At 36.6% G+C, this 19,390-nt stretch overlaps 1 protein-coding gene across 4 annotated transcripts in view; it reads right to left on the bottom strand.

Annotated features, from left to right (window-relative positions):
* The window catches only part of EYA3 (EYA transcriptional coactivator and phosphatase 3), a 103,982-nt gene that overhangs the window by 43,955 nt on the left and 40,637 nt on the right, over window positions 1-19,390 (bottom strand). For all 4 annotated transcript variants that reach the window (XM_038531380.1, XM_038531378.1, XM_038531382.1 and 1 more), the window contains 4 exons: window positions 16,868-16,911; window positions 11,687-11,766; window positions 6,661-6,727; window positions 3,669-3,805 (listed from right to left, as the gene is read on the bottom strand). In XM_038531380.1, coding sequence (XP_038387308.1) covers window positions 3,669-3,805; window positions 6,661-6,727; window positions 11,687-11,766; window positions 16,868-16,911 — 328 coding nt within the window. The remainder of the gene's footprint in view (window positions 1-3,668; window positions 3,806-6,660; window positions 6,728-11,686; window positions 11,767-16,867; window positions 16,912-19,390) is intronic.

Below are 19,390 nucleotides of genomic sequence, written 5' to 3'. Positions count from 1 at the left end.
ATGCCCCACACTGGGGTCTTATCACAAACTCTACCCAAGTTTCTCAACACAAATACCTCACCTTTGGTTAGTCACTAACGAAACTAATCTGAGCAGCTCAGTTTACAGTAATACGTATCAGAGTAGTGGACCCTAAGAGAAAAATTAGTTTGGTTAGGAACTGAAGTACTAGTTGCTTAGGAAAAAAACACAAGAAAGAATATCTTGATTTGTTGATTCAATAGCTCAATGGGATGAGCTATTATAAATACTAATTTAATGAGTATTTTTCCTAATTATAAAGCAAGTATGTTATAGGAAATTAAGAAAATACAGAAAGTATAAAGAAAAAAACTACAGTCTCATTGCACAGAAAAAATATATAGGCAGTTCTTGCTTTTGTATGGCTCTGTGTTAACTGAAACCCATGCATAGTGCAACGGTGTCTTCACCGTGCATGGTTCTGTGGTAACTGAGATCGAAGCTGTAATGCCTGTGCTGTGAACATTCACATTTGTCTTCCAAAATATTCTTTATGTACATTTTTGAAAAATACCTACTTGGACTACCATATTGTTTTTAGTTTTACATACTGCTTTTTGAAATTAATAAACTTTTCTCAAGATGCTGAATACTTCTAAAGAATGTGAATTTATAAGGGACACCTGGGTGGCTCAGTTGGTTAAGTATCTGCCTTTGGCTCAGGTCATGATCCTGGGGTCCTGGGATTGAGCCCGGCATCGAGCCCTGCATCAGACTCCCTGCTCCAAAGGAGCCTGCTTCTCCCTCTGCCTGCCTCTCCCTCTGCTTGTGCTCGCTCTCCCTTTCTCTGTCAAATAAATAAACAAAATCTTAAAAAAAAAAAAAAAAAAAGAAGAATGTTTATTTATAGAACATGATTTCTAAGTTTTCCATTCTGTAGATGCACTGCAATTTAACACACACCTTTCAATTAAAAAAATGTAGGCTGTTTCTAATCTTTTACTGTTAGAAGTAATGCTTTTTTTTTTTTTTTTTTTTTTTTTTTAAGAAGTAATGCTTGATGAATACCTTGGTTTGAAAATTTCTGTATCTCTAATTAGTTCCCTAGGATAAATCCCTTGAAGTGAAATTGCTGGGGGAAATGGCATGAAGATCCTTAAGGCTCTTAACAGTATTACCAAATCTCTCTCACATTAAGAGTTCTTTCAAAAGAGGCTGGGATAGTGGCAGCTAGGTAATCTTTTATGAGCTCCTAAAGAGAAATGGGTGCCCCATTCCTCTCACATGTTTATTGAGATCAGTGGACCCTCTAATCCTCTTTCTACCATTTTACTACTTTCTATGTAGCTCTTAAAAAGAATATGATCTTTATTCCTTTACTTTTACAGACTGGTCACAATATACTGCCTCCTAGATTTCCTCTAGTCTTGTCTCCTTTCATCAAGAGGAGGAATATTTTTTAATTTCAAATTCAACTCTGAGACACAGACTAAATTTATGAGTACTTCTGAAATTAAACAGACCAGGGTTCAATTCTAATCCCAGGCATTTCCTGATTGTATGACCTCAGGCTAGTCACATGATCCTTCTAAGCCTGTTTCCTCATCTATAAAAAGGGATAATGCTACTGCTCACTCCCTCAGACTGTTCTGAAGAATAAGTAAGACAATAATGTGAAGTGTGAGGTACCTGTTCCCAGCTTACTGCTTTGTATATAAAGTACTCCATAAACATTAGATATTATTACAAGATTTCCTGAAGCCCTGTTTACATCTGAAATAAAATAACAGACCAGCAATCTAACTTTAGTGCTAATAGGCAACACTAAGATAAAATTGCCAAATCTTCACAAGAAGAAATAGTGTTTTATACTTGAGTGAACACACTTTTTAAAAAAGAGCTATATCTATAATTTCCTTAATAAATCTGAGACTATGCCACATCTACCATTCACATTACCTCAACCTAGATCTCCAAGTAAGCATCATGTTACTTAAGAATCAAGTTTAGCTGATTCTCTTTGAAATACTGATAAAGAATTTATAAAACCAGTCTCCCTCATTCCCAAATATTAAACAAAACCAGATTAATAAGTCTGTTAATACCAATATTTCTTTACGATATAAACAGTTTCAAGTTTTTACCAAGGATCTATTACACAGAATTTTCTTTCTTTCTTTAATACAAGGGAATGCAGTGATCATAAAAGACACTATAATATGCATATAGTACTACATTAGGTATTTTATAATCTGAGATTAGAGATATAATAGGAATTTTATTTAACACTGAATAGCAGGAACGACCGCCTGTTCAACAATGTCATAAAGGGCTCTGGGCTTACTGATAATGAATTTCAATCAAAACAGAAGGTAAAAAACCAATATAAATATACTTATTTTATACTTGCTAGCTTTTACTAGATAGCTATTGAAAAATTATTTTGATACAGGCAAAAAGATAGAAGCATAAATGTATTCACAGAGAGTTCTATTTCCAAAAGGACTGCTCAGTCTTGGCTGGTTAAATATATAATAAATTTAAGATTTTAGTATAGTGGCTGATACTGACAGGCATGGAGACATGGACATGCTAATGGGCAAACAAAAGCATTTGTTTGTCTCTGTTCATGAAGATATCAACTACCGGTATCATTAAAACATAACCTCTCATTTTTGTTTCTAGTAGTTACCAGGAACTAAGGCATGCTAACAAGCATAAAACTAAGAAAGCTGTCACTATCATAGAAGACTAGCCCATGGGCCAGGTAAAACAGGAATGTAGAAACCAAAAGGAAGCAACACTAATACATCCAGAGTCTGAGGTGGCCTTTTAGAAGATCTTTCTAATTTGCAGCTAGTTTCAGTAAAGGCTACAGAGATGTAATTTTATTAACATGTTGCATATGTGAAAATAATACAGTATTCCCTCAATTTTCTAACACCAGTTCTAAGAAGCCAGGGAAGGGGCAATAAAGCACACTGCATATATCTATCAATTTACACACAGAGAGAAAAATCAGCACAGATATTAAGTGCTCAAAAGAGTCTCAATCGGACTTCTAGCAAATCAACCTAAATTCACAGTTCATGTCTAACATACCTAAAACGACAGAAAAAACTATGCACAAGGTAAGGTTTCATAAAATTGGGGACTCTCTTCATTCTAAGATGACTTTTTGGTTCAGCAGAGCAACAACTGATTGGTTTGGGGCACAAGGAGGAAAGAGAGGGTGAAACTGACCAAAAAAAAAGGAGAGTAAACTATAAGGCATATTCTATCTGGATATTTAGATTACCAAGTTTTAGCAGGAAACTGAGTCACCTCAAATTATATTATGCTTATCTAACCATGGTAGCATATTTTATATAATGAAAAAAATAGTAACTCCTCAAAGAGTTTCCCAAACACTTAAAGATTCCAAGCTTTACAGTCAAGATTTTAGTACCTTAGAAACAGCTAAATTTTGGCAGATAAACAAATGAGTATTGAAAATTAGGATTTTATTTAACATGCATCAAACATACTGTTGGAAAATTGCACACTTAACTTCTATCATACTCATAACTGAGTAGATACTCTTTAAGAACAACTCATCACCTTTCGGCTTCCTGATTAGCCAGCCATACTTGATTTTTGGGAAAGATCAAAGTTTCTGAGGGATAAAATCAACACTCTTAGAAACTGCTTATAATAGAATGCCTTACCAAAAGGAGGTAGTCCATATGTTTGGGTTGCCTGAGGGTAGACAGCATAGGGTTGAGACTGCTGTAGTGTCTGGTACGGAGTCTGCCCAGGGTAAGCAGTTTCCGAAACAGGAACTGAGAGGATATGTGCATAAGGTCTAGAAAAATTCAAGAAAACAAAAACTTTCATGTGTGATTTATTTTTAATGAAAAGCAGAGGAAATAGCTAATACCACTAAAAGCAAAAAAAATCAGCAATGAGGAGACTAACTTTCCACATAAAATGTTTCTTACTATGGTCAGAAAGTAGTAGTAATTTTTCTTTTCCAGGTTCTACTATCACCTAAGAAACATTTTTATGGGAAATTTAATAGTTCCGAATACCCTCCCAAGGTCCAATTACTATGCTATAACCATTTGTAGGTTACATGTAGCTTGTAGATAAACTTGTTTATCTACCTGTAGAATGAACCCCTAACAGAAAACTGGATAGAAAGAGATTCACAATTGGCTCTTATTCTCCATCCAGCCCTCTGGGCCAAACTTAAGTTCTAAGAGGGAAAGTAGAACTTGAGGAGAGGGTTAGGCTGGTAGAGATAAGGCAAGCAACCACTATAAATCAAAGAACAGGGAGTAAGGGTAGGCTCCAATATTCCCAAATCAAGCCTACAAAACAGGAGCCAGATAACTAATAAAATCTGAAAAGTCCCAGACAGGGCTCAGAATCTCCCCACGGATATTTAAGCCAGAGTATAATGCCACTGGTTGCAGCCAACCATATCAGGTTTAGCTAGGGAATTTAACTTTAGCAGTGAAACTTCTGGGACTTTAACTAGATGACATGGTCATTTCATCCATGCAATAAAATGGTCCCACATTTTGTGCACTGAATTTTTAGATACCAGTTATTTGGTGAGTTATGTTGTACTTAAAATTGTAAGCATTTTGTGTACCACGGAAATCAGAACAATAAAATATTGGGAAGAAGGAATGTTTCAGAAGGGGAAAACTTTTTTTTTTTTTCAGCTTTGGGGGAGAGGAAAATTAATGAAAGCTATAAAGAAGTACTATGTGAGCTGAGCAGATAAGATGTGCAGAAATGAGAAAGAAAGGGTGTTCAAGGTCAAGAGAAAAACTCTGGTAAAGGTACAGAGGAAGACAAAGAAGGGCTTTAGCCTACAAGTAGCACAGATTATATTAAAGGTTATATAAAGTGAAGGAGAGTAGCAAGAGAAGGAAAAGACAGCAAAGACCTTGAATACCAGGCTGAGTTCAGACCAATCTGAAATAATTGGGAGTCACTGAAATTACTGAGCAAAGAGTGACAAGATTAGAGCTGTACTTGAATAAAGATTAATTTGACACTGCTTTGTAAAATGGGTTAGAAGTGGGAGAAAGTTGAAGGAGAGGTCCAGTTAAAAAACAGCTATAATGCGATGGTTCGCATAAATGCTAAAGAGGTCTGAACTGAGATAGAAGGTATAGCTAATGAGGGGATGTCCTGAATGCAACAGGTATGAAAATATTTTTTGAATAGGCAAATGAATCTGGAAATGCCTGATGTTCCTATCTATTCTTCTTAGCCAGATCTAAGAAGAAATAGCTCAGATTGTAGCTATTAAGTTACATGGGAATAATTTAAAATCCTGGTGACTTCAAATGGACTGATCTCCAGATATGTTAAAGATCATAATACCTAGGGTGGCTCAATTGGTTGAGCATCTACCTTTGGCTCGGGTTGTGATCTCAGAGTCCTGGGATAGAGCCCTGCATCGGGCTCCCTGTTGAGTGGGTAGTCTGCTTCTCCTTCCCCCTCTATTTCTGTGATCTCTCTCAAATAAATAAAATCTTAAAAAAAAAAATCATAATATCTCTTTTTCCTACAGTGTTTTTATAGCTCAAAGTATTTTCTTATCTCCTTCATAATCTCAAAGAACATGTTCAGTCATTTCACAGAAAAAAATGGCCCAAAGATGGACCATTAATGGTTAAATACCAGATTAGAATTTGGAGACCTCATTGAATTGACTTTTTATTTTTAATTGATGAAAAATTCAAAAGGTATAAGTGGGCACAAAAAGGAAAAAAAGAAATGCCAGTTTTCTTTCTATAACAGTTTCATAGGTATCAGTCATCTTTGTTACCAATTCCTTTTTGTGTTTTGCCTATGTAAGCACTTGTGAATACCTTCTAATTTAATAAACACATTTCATGTGTCGATGAATGTGCAGGCTCACTCTTTATCAATGAACAGCTGATAGGCATATACTCAGTTCTGTACCTGCTCATCTTGGGAGATGATTAGCTTGTAGATCTTAAATGCTGATCTTACCTGCTGAAGGCCCCAAATATTGCTCTTAGTGACTTCAACCTGCTATGCCTAACTTGAAGCCTAATTCTACTTTGAGGGCATTCCTAAAGCAAGAAACTGAACATAGATCAGGCTGAGAAGTCCCACTAGGAGGCTGGCTTAAGCTGTGTTTATTGACGTAGCAAGGTAGAGGAAAGAGAGAATGATCAGAGGTCAATCAGTGATATGCTTTGATCACGAATAGTATTTTTCATTTTCAGTGGGTAGTCATTTATTTATTTATTTAGATTTTTAAAAAAATTTATTTATTCATAGAGACACAGAGAGAGAGAGAGAGAGGCAGAGACACAGGCAGAGGGAGAAGCAGGCTCCATGCAGAGAGCCTGACGTGGGACTCGATCCAGGGTCTCCAGGATCAGCCCTGGGCTGCAGGCGGCGCTTAACCGCTGCACCACCGGGGCTGCCCTCAGTGGTTAGTCATTTAGAGCAAGCTCATGGGTAACAGTGATCTACCCCAGGCAACCATCTACTTTTTAAAAGTATGTTACAGAGACTCTATGATTAGAGGGAATAAAAAAATTGGAGTCAGAAAATAAGAGGTGAAATTAAGTTAAATGACTTAATAAGTAAAATATCAAATTAAATTTTGAAACGAACCTAGAGAAAAGGCATATATATTTTTTAAATAATTATTGAACTTACTTTGCAGAATACATTTGTGAGGTATAATCATTGGATGAGCGAGGGATGTAATCGGTGCATGTCATAACTGAAAGAAAGATATCACCAGGTAAAAAGTTAGAACATGTCAAAAATGAAATGAGAAAATTGCATATCTCACTGTAGAGTCTTTCAAACTAAGTAACAGCTTGGACATGAGAAATTTAGAAAGACTATGCCATAGAAAATCCCTCTCTTACAGTAATGGATTTAGAGACTTTTTGAGACAGCAAAAGAAGCTACAATGTGGGGGGTTTGGAAAGAGCTGAAGGTTAGCACCAGTTATCTTTACCTTTATCCATCACTGATCTAAAGCCACAGATCAAACAAACTCCTAAGCTTTAACTGTGCTTACAGGCAAACTTAAAAAGCAAGATCCGTATCTAAAAAATTGCATTATTCAGCTTATTCATTCTTTCAGTGCTTCTACTCTTCTGAGTAAAAAACCAGGAAGACAGATTTGGGGGTAAAGTACCCAGTTTTATTAGAAAATTGTTGCTACTGCTGTTTACATTGCAGCAAAAGATGCAAGTAGCTTCTGTACCACTATTTTTCAGCTCTGTAGAGATAGCTTTCAAATTTGGCAAAGACAGATCTGAGGAATGATGTGATACTCTGATGAACCATCAAGTAGAGAGACTTTCACAGGTAGTATCCTTTTGACTCCTATGATTTCATCTAAAATAGCTGTTGTGAAGGCTTAACTCTACTGATTTCATCTGTAAATATTCTACTGAAATCTGACAGGTAGCAAAATCCTATTCATTAGGCACTATTTCAGTCCATGCTGTAGACAGAGTTATATCATAAGAACTTGTACCAGATCCCTGAACTGTCCAAGAACTTCCTTTAACATCTATAAAGGAGGTTGCTCTACTATTAATAGGAATTAAGAGTAAATCAACTAACTTTATATTTAGCTGGGTTTCCTGAGTATCTGAACTAAAAAGGGAACTGTGGTCAAGAGCACATGAGGGGCCAACTCACGGTCAACAATAAGACACTGTTTTTTTAAAAGATTTTATTTATTTATTCATGACAGAGAGAGACAGAGAGAGAGAGAGAGAGAGAGAGAGAGGCAGAGACATAGGCAGAGGGAGAAGCAGGCTCCATACAGAAAGCCCGATGTGGGACTTGATCCCCAGACTCCAGGATCATGTCCTGGGCCAAAGGCAGGTGCTAAATTGCTGAGCCACTCAGGGATCCCCCAACAATAAGAAAAATTGATATCTGTGAGTTTAGCATAGAAGATCTTTCCACTGCCATTGTTCAAAGTCTTTAAAAATAATTACTGGAAATTTGTAGATCACATTCATCCATAATAATTTTATTTTATTTATTTATTATTATTTATTTTTTAAATTTTTATTTATTTATGATAGTCACACAGAGAGAGAGAGAGAGAGAGGCAGAGACACAGGCAGAGGGAGAAGCAGGCCCCATGCACCGGGAGCCCGATGTGGGATTCGATCCCGGGTCTCCAGGATCGCGCCCTGGGCCAAAGGCAGGCGCCAAACAGCTGCGCCACCCAGGGATCCCCCATCCATAATAATTTTAACAAAAATGAAAGAGAGATCAATTAGGTCTAAAGTTCTTTATTCACATCCATCACAGAAAACATAACTTCATTTGAATTCTGCATGATAGTTCCTTCCCTGCTGACAACTACTTTCAAAAACCCCAACTCAGGATGCGTGGGTGGCTCAGCGGTTGAGCATCCTGCCTTCGGCTCAGGGCATGATCCCAGGGTCCTGGGAATTGAGTGCTGCATTGGGCTCCCTTCGAGGAGCCTGCTTCTCCCTCTGCCTCTGTGTCTCTCATTCATAAATAAATAAATAAATAAATAAATAAATAAATAAATAAAATCAATCTTTAAAAAAAAAAAAAAAAGAACCCACAAATCCTTCTCCTCTGATTTAATTTAATTGTAGAAGAGATCGACAAAACATCCTGGGAGACTTAGGCTGATATTTACTTCTCTGTAGAATGAACGAAGCTTTATCTTTGCAGTAGTTAGGAACCATGAAAGGATTATAAACAGTCAAGACATAATCTGCTATAACATTAGAATGGTAGTAGTGAAGATGAGGCACAACCTTGAAATACAGTCTGGAGATAAAACTAACAGGACATTCTGACAGATCTGCATATTAGGAATGAGGAAGACAGGGGAATACAGGATAATTTTTGTTTTCAGCTTGAGCAACTGGAGGGACAGTGAAACTACTTCCTCAGATGGAGAAGTTTGGGAAAAGAAGAGATTTGATGGGGCCTAAGGGAATAAAAAGCTTTCACACATTTTAAGTATGACTTTCAAATATCTAAAGTTGATTTATCAAATAGGCAGTTGGATACACAAATGAAATTGGGGGAGAAGTCAGACTGGAGATACAAATTTGGAATTAACAATGTATACAATATGTAAAGTAATGTAGTGGATGGGAGGATGCAGAAAAAGAAAAGATGCTGGACTAGAAATATATCCTGAGGCCCAACATTCAGAGTTCAGGCAGAGGAAGAAGGGCCAACAGAAGAGAAAGGTGGGAGGAAAAGTGGAGAGGCAGAATATGAGAAGAAAGAAACATCCACTAGAACTAGCACTTTCACAGTAACTCCAAGTAGCTAATGACCTTAACAGGAGCAATTTCCTTGAAAGAGTGGTGATAGAAGCTAAATTTGAGAGGGCTGAAGAATGAATAGAAGACAAGAAAACAAGAAAGGGCAACTCTTTCCAGAAGTTCCAATGGGTCATGGAACAAAGGAAAGGTCTAAAACTAGTAGGGAATGTGGATTCAAAGGAGGATTTTGTTTGTGTTTTAAGATGGCAGATATTGTGTCATGTCTCTTTTCTGACAGGAAGGATTAAGAAGAGAAGAAGAATGTGGTGATGCAGGAATGGTTTAATTAACTATAATACCAAAGTCCTTGGGGAAGGTAAGAAGGGGTTAGATATGGAACCCAAATAAAATGTCTTACCTTTGGCAGCACTAAGAATACTATTTCCATCCTGATGAGAATGAAGCAAGAAAACATGGGTACAAACACAGGTAAGCTTGCAGATTTCGTGGTGGAAGGAGGATAAGGGAGTTTCTAGTCTGACAACTTCTATTTGTGATGGAGCCATCAGTTAAGAATGAGGAAAGGTGAATGAAGATATGGGTACTCTGAGAGGACAGTAAGTGCTTGTGAAATATCAAAAGGTAGGTAGGGCACCTGGGTGGCTCAGTGATTGAGCATCTGCCTTTGGCTCAGGACGTGACCCGGGAGTCCTGGGATTGAGTCTTGCATCAAGTTTTAAATATCAAAAGGTAAAATTCATTAAGGAAATGTAAGAGGATTTCCAAGCATGCTGGGTGCCTATTTGAGGACTTGTGAGTAGTAAGTCAGCTCGGTTTATATTTATCCAATGTTTAGCTATGTGAATGCACTTAAAGGGAAGATGGAGAGTTGTATTAAATTAGATTAAATTAGGACTGGGATTTAACAAGGAGAGTACTAGAGGCAAAGTTATTGAGGGTATTTAAAAGAGAGTAATTATAATAAAGAGCCACAGAATCTATGCTGAATAAGAAGGGATATAAAGGCAGACAGATATGATGACAGGTATTTGATAGGTCATCTACATGGATTTTGAAATTACCAAGAACAGTAAGGGTTTGGATGGAGAAGAAAACAAAGAAGACCTACTCTTTAAAGCACAAAATGACCAGGAGTTCAGTCTAGGGTAAAAAGAAATGTAGGGGAGGCATAAATATAGATTTCAAAGGAATTAGAGTTTTTGGAGGGAAAAGAGAAAGAGAAATGATTTGGAAGGAACAAGAAGACTCAATTTACCTCCTGGCCCTGGAATATATAATTCTCGGGGATGAGTGGCACATTAAAAAATATTAGAGAGACTTGTCGTTGATTATAGCAGTTTCCCATAGCATGAATAGTTTCTCCTATGCATCAGAATTACCCAGCTATCTTCTTGAAAATACAGATTCTGTGTATCAGATTTATTGAATGATAATCTCTGAAAATGAGGCCAGAATTCTACATTGCAAACAAGCATTTCAGATGATTCTTAAGTATGCTAGAGAACCAACAGAGTAGTACCTTTCGAGGAAATAATATATATAGCTTAAGATATACCATTTCCCTCCTTCTCTCCTTCCATCCTTCCTTTTTTTAAAGACATAGCATTTTCTAATACATGGAATTATATCAGGTTAAGCATGACCACCTTAAGAGAAGAAAAATCTCCTAAACAAGTGTCTTTTTAAAAAGTGTCTTATACAAACTTATTCTTTTAAATTATTTGGTGAAATACGGAAGGGCACCAATATTTAATTTCAGGGAGAACTACTTGTCCTATAGAGGCAATCTGGGGTAGTATGTGGGTATGCTAGAGAAACTTGACACCTCTGCAAAAAACAAAAACAAAAACAAAAACAAAAACAAAAAAACACCAAAACCAAAAACAAACAAACAAAAAACCCAGAACACTCTACAAATTTTTGTCTATTATATGAATGTATCTGTTGTATAGGAGAAAGCAGATTGGTAAGTGGATAACGTATCTTATTGGGCTGGATCTTTCCCAGGGCCATCAATCTTACTGGATTACTGGATTAGTTTTCTTTTTTGGCATAGATGGACAGGTAGAGAATCATTTGGTTATTAGAAAGGTGGGAAGACATCAAGGCGTCTGGAGGAATAGTTAGTGGTTGGCCCACAAACTTTTCTGATTTTGAGTAAGGCAGTATTAACATTTAGAACATCCAACTTCAAAACAAAAATAAATTCACCAAGTGTGACCCCTCAGGTACATGGATTCCATGTGCTTTTGTTCCTCAGCTGGTATGTCAATAAAGCTTATATGAAAGCACAAGGATAAATACACACATACACACACAGAGAAAGGAAAGGCTTCTGGATATATGGGGCAAACAAGGCAATTAGTGAAAAACAATTCGAAAAGAAGACCATCATCCATTTATAGGCGTACATAGAATACAGTACTTACTTTCCTCTGACATGGTAAGGTTTGAAGCAAGGCTTGAAGTTTCAGGTTTCTGATCACTGACTTCAGGGCTGCTCACTTGGCTGAGAGAACCAAAATGAATACATTAGCCCCTCATGGACTTGCTATATTGCTAAAAGTGATTAAATCAAACTCATTTCTCTTCCTAGGCTGTACACGTAAGAGGCAAAGTAAGACTTCATGGTATCATTCTTGGTTTTTAGCAGCTATCTGAAGAGGTAGGGCCAGGGCTAGTATCCTCAATATTTGACTGTTCTTTCTCATATCGCTAGATCCTTTCTGTTTTCATGTCACTCAGAACTTCCAAGTAAGTCGGGGGGATCCCTGGGTGGCTCAGCCCAGGGCATGATCCTGGAGTCCCAGGATCAAGTTCTGCATCACGCTCCCTGCGTGGAGCCTGCTTCTCTCTCTGCCTTGTGTCTCTGCCTCTCTCTCTCTCTCTCTCTCTCTCTGTGTCTCTCATGAATAAATAAATAAAATCTTAAAAAAAAAGAGAGAGAGAGAGAGAGAAGAAAAAGAAATTCCAAGTAAGTCATAGGCAAGTCAGAGTTTTCCTAAAGACCATGTAGTAAAAACAAAAAACACACACAAAAAAACCCAAACCAAACTGCGCTGTTACTTTGTTTCCATAAGTTCCACAGGAAAGCAGGGAGATGTCTGATTTCAGAGAGTGGTTTTCCTAATTACTAGAGAAATTTTTTCAAATTACACATGCTTGTTTCCAAGAAGGGAATTCTGAACCTTAAAATGGTTCATTCTACCATATTTCTCTTTTCCTCCAATTAAAAAAAAAAATTAAAATTTGTTATCATATCCCAGACTGAGCAATATCTTTATTTTTTTAAGCTATAAGGAGAATTCAGAGAAATTACAAAAGGTAAATCACAAAAATTGGGGGTACAAATCATTATGTTAGACACTTTAATGATGGTAAGATTCTCACTGAAATTCTGGAATAGAGATTTTACTAAGTTTCACCCCTCACAATGTCCTCCCTCTTCCTTCTACTTTACTTTCTACTTTCCAGTTATCTTCTCAACTACCAGGATAGCATAGTGGTTAAGGGTACACATTCCAGAGCCAAATTGCTTACAATTATATTCCACTCTGCCAAAATTCACTTAATGACTTTGGGTCAAATTTCTTTGTGCCCCAGTTTCAACGGTCAAAGAGGGACAATAACAGAGCCTAACTCATATGGCTGTTAGATTAATGAGTTAATATGTGAAAAGTACTTACAGACTAGAACAGAGTAAATACAATATAACCATAGCCATGATTATTATATTACAACTTCTCCCCAGCCCAGGCATCCTTCTCACATTAATTTTCCTTAGAAAGAAATCTGCTTTGCTAATGTATATGCTAGGGACAAGCAGACAGCACTGTCTGTACCAGAGGCTCCATATATCTCCAAAGATAATACTCACTAATAAAAGGTAAGAGTAGTTTCTACACAGCAGAATTTTTAAAAGAAGTGTTACTTATAAAAAATACACAGCTCAAAATTCTTAAAGCTCTCTTCTTTTTTCTGAATGGACCTGTAACATTCAAGTATAAAATCAAGATTTTTTTTTTTCCTGGTATATTCTCAATGTTCAAACAATTTTTCCTCAAATGTAATTAACTTTTATTTTTTTCAAGTTTATTTATTTTTTAAGTAATCTCTACACTCAGTGGGGGCTTGAACTCACAATCCTGAGATCCAGAGTCACATGCCCTTATGACCAATCCAGTCAGGCCCCTGTAATTAACATTTATTTATTTATTTTTCTTAAGTAGGCTCCATGCCCAATGTGGGGCTTGAACTCATTACCCTGAGATCAAGAGTTGCATGCTCTACCAACTGAGCTAGCCAGGCACCTCTGTAATTAACTTTTGCTTATTTATTTTTAAAAAGATTTTTTTTTTTATTTGAGAGAGAGCACAAACAGGGGGAAGGGGAGAGGGAGAAGCAGGCTTCCCACTGAGCAGGTAGCCCAACTTGGGGCTCGATGGGTCAGGACTCTGAGATCATGATCTTAGCAAAAGGCAGATACTTAACTGACTGAGCCACTCAGGTACCCCTGTAATTAACTTTTAAAGCTAAATCCCCAGATAAAGTTTATCTATTTACTCAAATGCCTGTATTTTTGGAATAGCATTTAATGTACTAACCAAGATGTGACTATGAAAATTGAAGGGTAAGGGTAAGAAATCATACTAAATAGTTACATCAATGTTTCCCAAACTGGTCTATTATTATAATTACCTGAATAATTGGTAAAAATACAGACTTTTGGGCTCCATTTCATGCCTTAGATAGGATTCCCAGCAGAAGGGTATAAAAATAGACAAGAACTTATATTCCTGACTACAATGACTGTTTTGTCTTCTATGTGTACCTGGATAAGTCTGGGGTTCACTGTTACACCCATTGCTGAAGGACTATTTCTAGACCCTATAACTGAGAAGGTGTATTTTTATAATCTAGGATATAATGGTATAAATCCTATGGTCCTGGAATATTATATTATAGCAAAATCCCCTACATAGTTCACTGAGCGTCTAGAGATTCAATAGAAACAACAGTGTCAATGGGATGCCTGGGTGGTCGGTTGAGCAACTGACTCTTGATTTTGGCTCAGGTCATGATCTTAGGGTCATGGGATTGAGCCCCATGTCAGGCTCCGCACTCAGTGGTGAGACTGCTGGAGATTCTCTCTCTTTCCTTCTCCCTCTGCCTCTCCCCTGTTCATGCTCTTTCTCTATCAAATAAATAAATCTTAAAAAAAGAAAGAAAAAGAAACAACAGTGCCAAAACAGTGAATTAAGTAGCATTTTGTTAAACATTTAAAATTATTTTATCCAGGAAAATTATGTATTGTCTCAAAATTTAATTATTTTTAATTATATAAACACAAATTTTACTTAACAGTGTGTGCATGATGGAACAACAACAAAAAAAGATGTTCCAAAATAAAATGATGGGATCCCTGGGTGGCGCAGCGGTTTGGCGCCTGCCTTTGGCCCAGGGCGCGATCCTGGAGACCCGGGATCGAATCCCACATCAGGCTCCTGGTGCATGGAGCCTGCTTTTCCCTCTGCCTGTGTCTCTGCCTCTCTTTCTCTCTCTGTGACTATCATAAATAAATAAAAATTTAAAAAATTAAAAAAAAAATTTAAAATAAAATGACTTCAAGGTGCCTGAGTGACTCAGTCATTGTTTGCCTTGGACGTGGGTCATGATCCTGGGCTAGAGCCCTACATTGGGCTCCCTGCTCAGCGGGGAGTTTGCTTTTCCCTCTGCCTAGTTTGCTTTTCCCTCTGCCTGCTGTTTCCCCTTGCTTGTACTCTCTCTCTGTCAAATAAATAAATAAAATCTTAAAAAAAATTAATAAATAAAATGACTTCTACCCCCCAAAAAGCAAGAACACTCAAACTCCAAAAAAGTGAGCATTACAAATACTTGATACTCATTCAGTAGAATTTTTGTCAATAATCAACACAATCAACCAATACACAAATAAGCAAAATTAGGTATGGACATATAATGGAATATTATTCAGCCTTAAAAAGAAAGGAAATTCTGACACCTGCTGATATTGATGAACCTGAAGACATTGCATTAAGTAGAACAGGTCAGTCACAGAAAGATAAATACTGTATGATTCCACTAATATGAAAAACTATTATTTAATGAATAGTTTGTTTGGGAATATGAAAAAAGTTCTGGAGACGGATGGTGGTGATTATTGCAGAATAGTGTCAGTGCAATATGAATGAAATGGTGAATTTATGTTTATGTATGCTTTATCATAATAAAGAAACTGAAGGAGAGAGAAGGGATAACTGCAGGAAAAGATGAAGTTGGTAGGTTCTATAATATAACTGGAAGGATTAGCCTTACATATAAGCAGGGGAATAACTTGAGAGGATAGAGTAACAGGGAATATTGTAGAGAAGCAGATAAATGGGTAGATTTGGTTATAGGTAAATGAGGTAGTTTCTATCTAATTGTTTCTAACTTTCTGAATTAGGTAGCAAGATCCCCAACTGTGTGAATAGGGACAGAGTGGAGGGGAGGTGAGATGAAAGGAAGGGGAGCAAGCAGGAGGCAGGGAGGGAGGGAATGATAAAAGGAAGGAAGGAAAGAAAGTTAACTTTAGAGACTAGGGAATAAAACGCCAGGAAGGGTGGCTGGACCACCAAGAGTGTTTAAGTGCCTGTGTAATTTTTTTTTTTTTTTTTTTTTTTTTTTTAGTGCCTGTGTAATTATAAATGAAAACAGATCAATCAGCTCAATTTTCTGTTTTTCTCTCACAAAGTTCAGGTGATTGGAAATAGCATGGAATAAATGGATAGTGGGTTTAACCAGGGCTGTGGTTTTGCTAACGCAACGTGACATAAGGGAAAAGGAGAGTTAAAAGTGTTTGTAAGGGACTGATTAAATTAATAGATGTTATAATTTAAACAGCATAAGAAAGATACTGAAGTCTTTTTTTGTGGGAAGGGTAAATGGTTAAGAGTGAAAATATGATAGCTCATTTAATGGAAAGTGAACAGGAAGATATATAGCTACTGTGGCAGTAGCATAAATGAGCAGGAACGTAAAGTGTGGTCCTAACAGTAAGATTTTGGAAATTAAGATGTCAGAGGTGATACAGTTACTGGTTCACAAACAATAGGAAGAACGAAGAAAACAGAAAACCATGGTGTTTTGGAAGCCAGAGGGTGAGGTACAGAGACTGCCCCTTGTCTAAGGGGAGTGAAGCTAATGATTAAGGCATCCCATATCCATTCGATAATTAACAGAAAATCCCTTGGATTTCCCTTATTTCTGCTTATTCTTCCCATTCTGTATACTGTACATCTGACTGAAGAACATTTAATTTATTGTCATGTCTCTTCCATGTATCACAGTAGCTGACAGATAACCTGAGCTCAGTACATATTATTGAACAAATAATGAATAAGAAAATATCAGCACATATTTGTTTCAAGGACAACCTATTAGAAGGAAATTTTCATCTTAAACCAAGTAATTTCAAAAAGAAATTTGTAAAAACTGAGATACAAAAACTCAAAAGGAGACTAGTCAACCCAAAATGCACCCATTTACTAATCAGTGTGTAAAAAAAACCTTCTATGTAGATCACTAAAAAGAAATTCAACTTTACATACCTTAAAGTTTGCTCTCCTGATTCCTGCATCTTGGCTTTTTTCACCTGCAAAAATATATACAAAGCCATCAACACAGTGATCTGCTTTTGAAATCATCTATCTATTTAAATGGCAGGCTAATATTAACTAATAAATTATACAGAGTATTGCATGTTGTTTTGCTTAGATTTATGTAATTAACTTTTGTTATATTTTAGAGATGAACTCCTTTGTATTTCACATGAGCTCTTTTCTTTTAATGAAATAAGTGTTTTCCAGATTCAAGGTAAAATGTTTACCAGGATTTCTACTCAAGATAAAATGTTTATCAGAATAAAGTATTCAAACTTGAATACAAACTACTTGGTTTTAAATTTTAACAGTCATATATTATCAAATAGTATGGCAATCTCAATATCATTTATTAATTTATTAAACAGAAATGCCTTAATATCTAAATTACTTGCATGCCAAAAATATAGATAAATTCTTATGAGGTTATGAGTAATTTTTTAAAATATTATTTATTTATTAATGAGAGAGAGAGAAGGAGGCAGAGACAGGGAGAAGCAGGCTTCCTATGAAGCTGGGAGCCTGTTGCGGGGCTCAATCCCAGGACCCCAGTATCACGACCTGAGCTGAAGGCAAACACTCAACAGACCGAGTCACCCAAGAGCCCCAGGTTATGAGTAATTTTTTTAAAAGATTTTACTTATTTAGTTTGAGAGAGAAAGCACACACGAGTAGGGGAAGTGCAGAGGGAGAGAAATTCAAGTGGATTTTACACTCAGTGTGGAATCTGATACAGGGCTCAATCCCACAACCCATGAGATCAAGACCTGAGCCAAAACCAAGAGTGGGATGCTTAACCAACTGAGCCACCCAGGAGCCCCAGGTTATGAGCAATTTAAAAAATATTCTGCATGCTGTTCTGTTTTATTCCAGATTTTCACCTTTTCTAATTCTTTCGGAGGTGAAAGCATTTCCACTGAAACAGTTTAACCCACAAACGGATGATCAACATTTAACACTACTAGTGGATTTTCCTGCTTTCATATTACAAAGAAACTGATGTTAGAATTAGAACTCTAAGATTAGAATAACTAGTCCTAGTAGAAACATGCTTAGTATGCTTAACCATACAAAATTATGGATCCTTAAAAGTAGTTCATGCTAACAAAAGGCAGAAACTCTGTTAAATAATTTTAAACAAAAATATCAAGTGGAAATATAGCTATTTAATATAATTAAATTTAGTATCTCAGACATTGTTTGCCTTGATTTGGGCAATTCTGTGCCGCTGTAATTCAGGGATAGGAAGTACGTGCTACCTTGGTACTAGAGGCAGGTAAATGAACTCAAAGGATACAGAGGGACTTCACAAGTAGGGGTTCAAACAACAGAATTCAGCAACTGACAGAATATAAAAAAGATAGCTACTCTGGAAAACAGTCTAGTAGTTCCTCAGATAAGGCAAATAATAAATATAAGATAAATACAAGGCTACAACATTTCTCATGGACATCTATTCCTCATGAGAAAACATGACAAATTCACTCTTGGTTCCTTGCTTATGGCATGCCACATATGTTATATTTAATGCTACTTTAATTTTCAGTTACCAAACAAGATAAAACAATGAAAAAGGGGGCATTAAAAACAAACCCTCTGGGGGCCTGGGTGGTGCAGTCTGTTGGGTGTCTGACTCTTGGTTTTGGCTCAGGTCAGGATCGAGCCCTGTGTCAGGCTCTGTGCTCACCTCACCTCCACTTTGTTCCTCTGGCTCATGCTCTTTCTGTCTAAAATAAATAAATCTTAAAAAAAAGAAAAAAGTCTAAGAATAATAGGCATAGCATACAGCATATAGTCAATCACATTGCAACAGCATTGTGTGGTGATAGATGGCAGCTACAACTCTGGTGAGCGGAGCACAACACAGAGCAGCTGAATCATTATGCTGTATATCTGAAACTAATGGTGTATCTACTATATTCAAAAATTTTTTAAATCCTCTAAATTTAAAAATAAAATTACAGAGGCATATGAAGAAAAACAAGAGCAAACAAAAACCAGTGAGGCAGATAAAGTCTTACTAAGCATATTAAATTCCAAAGCCATAAAATAAAAAATAGATTTGAATATACAAAAATTCAAAACTTCTATATGATAAAAGATACCAAAAACCAACCAGGATCAAGGGGTCCTAGGATGATATACGGACCTGGACAAAAACATTTAACTTATTACAACTGTATGATATAACCCCACTGAAAGGGGTGGGAGACAAATGAGGTACTTAAGAAAATAATGGATGACATTTTAACTGGAAATTGCAAAGTTAGACATAAGAAAAATTCAACTATCTGGTTTTACAAATGACAAAATATATGCCTTTGTTATAAAATGTGCTGTCCTTCCCACCTGGACAGTATTTACATTAGGTCAGATGATAATGTAATTTTCTAATAGTGGGGATGAATTTATGCTTAGCTCACCCTAAGACTCTCCTTCTCCAAACAGTCATCCATATAAAGAAAACTGGAG

The sequence above is a fragment of the Canis lupus genome, chromosome 2, assembly GCF_011100685.1.
Source record: "Canis lupus familiaris isolate Mischka breed German Shepherd chromosome 2, alternate assembly UU_Cfam_GSD_1.0, whole genome shotgun sequence".
In the NCBI taxonomy this organism is placed as follows: Eukaryota; Metazoa; Chordata; class Mammalia; order Carnivora; family Canidae; genus Canis; species Canis lupus.
This window is presented reverse-complemented; position numbering and strand designations above follow the sequence as displayed.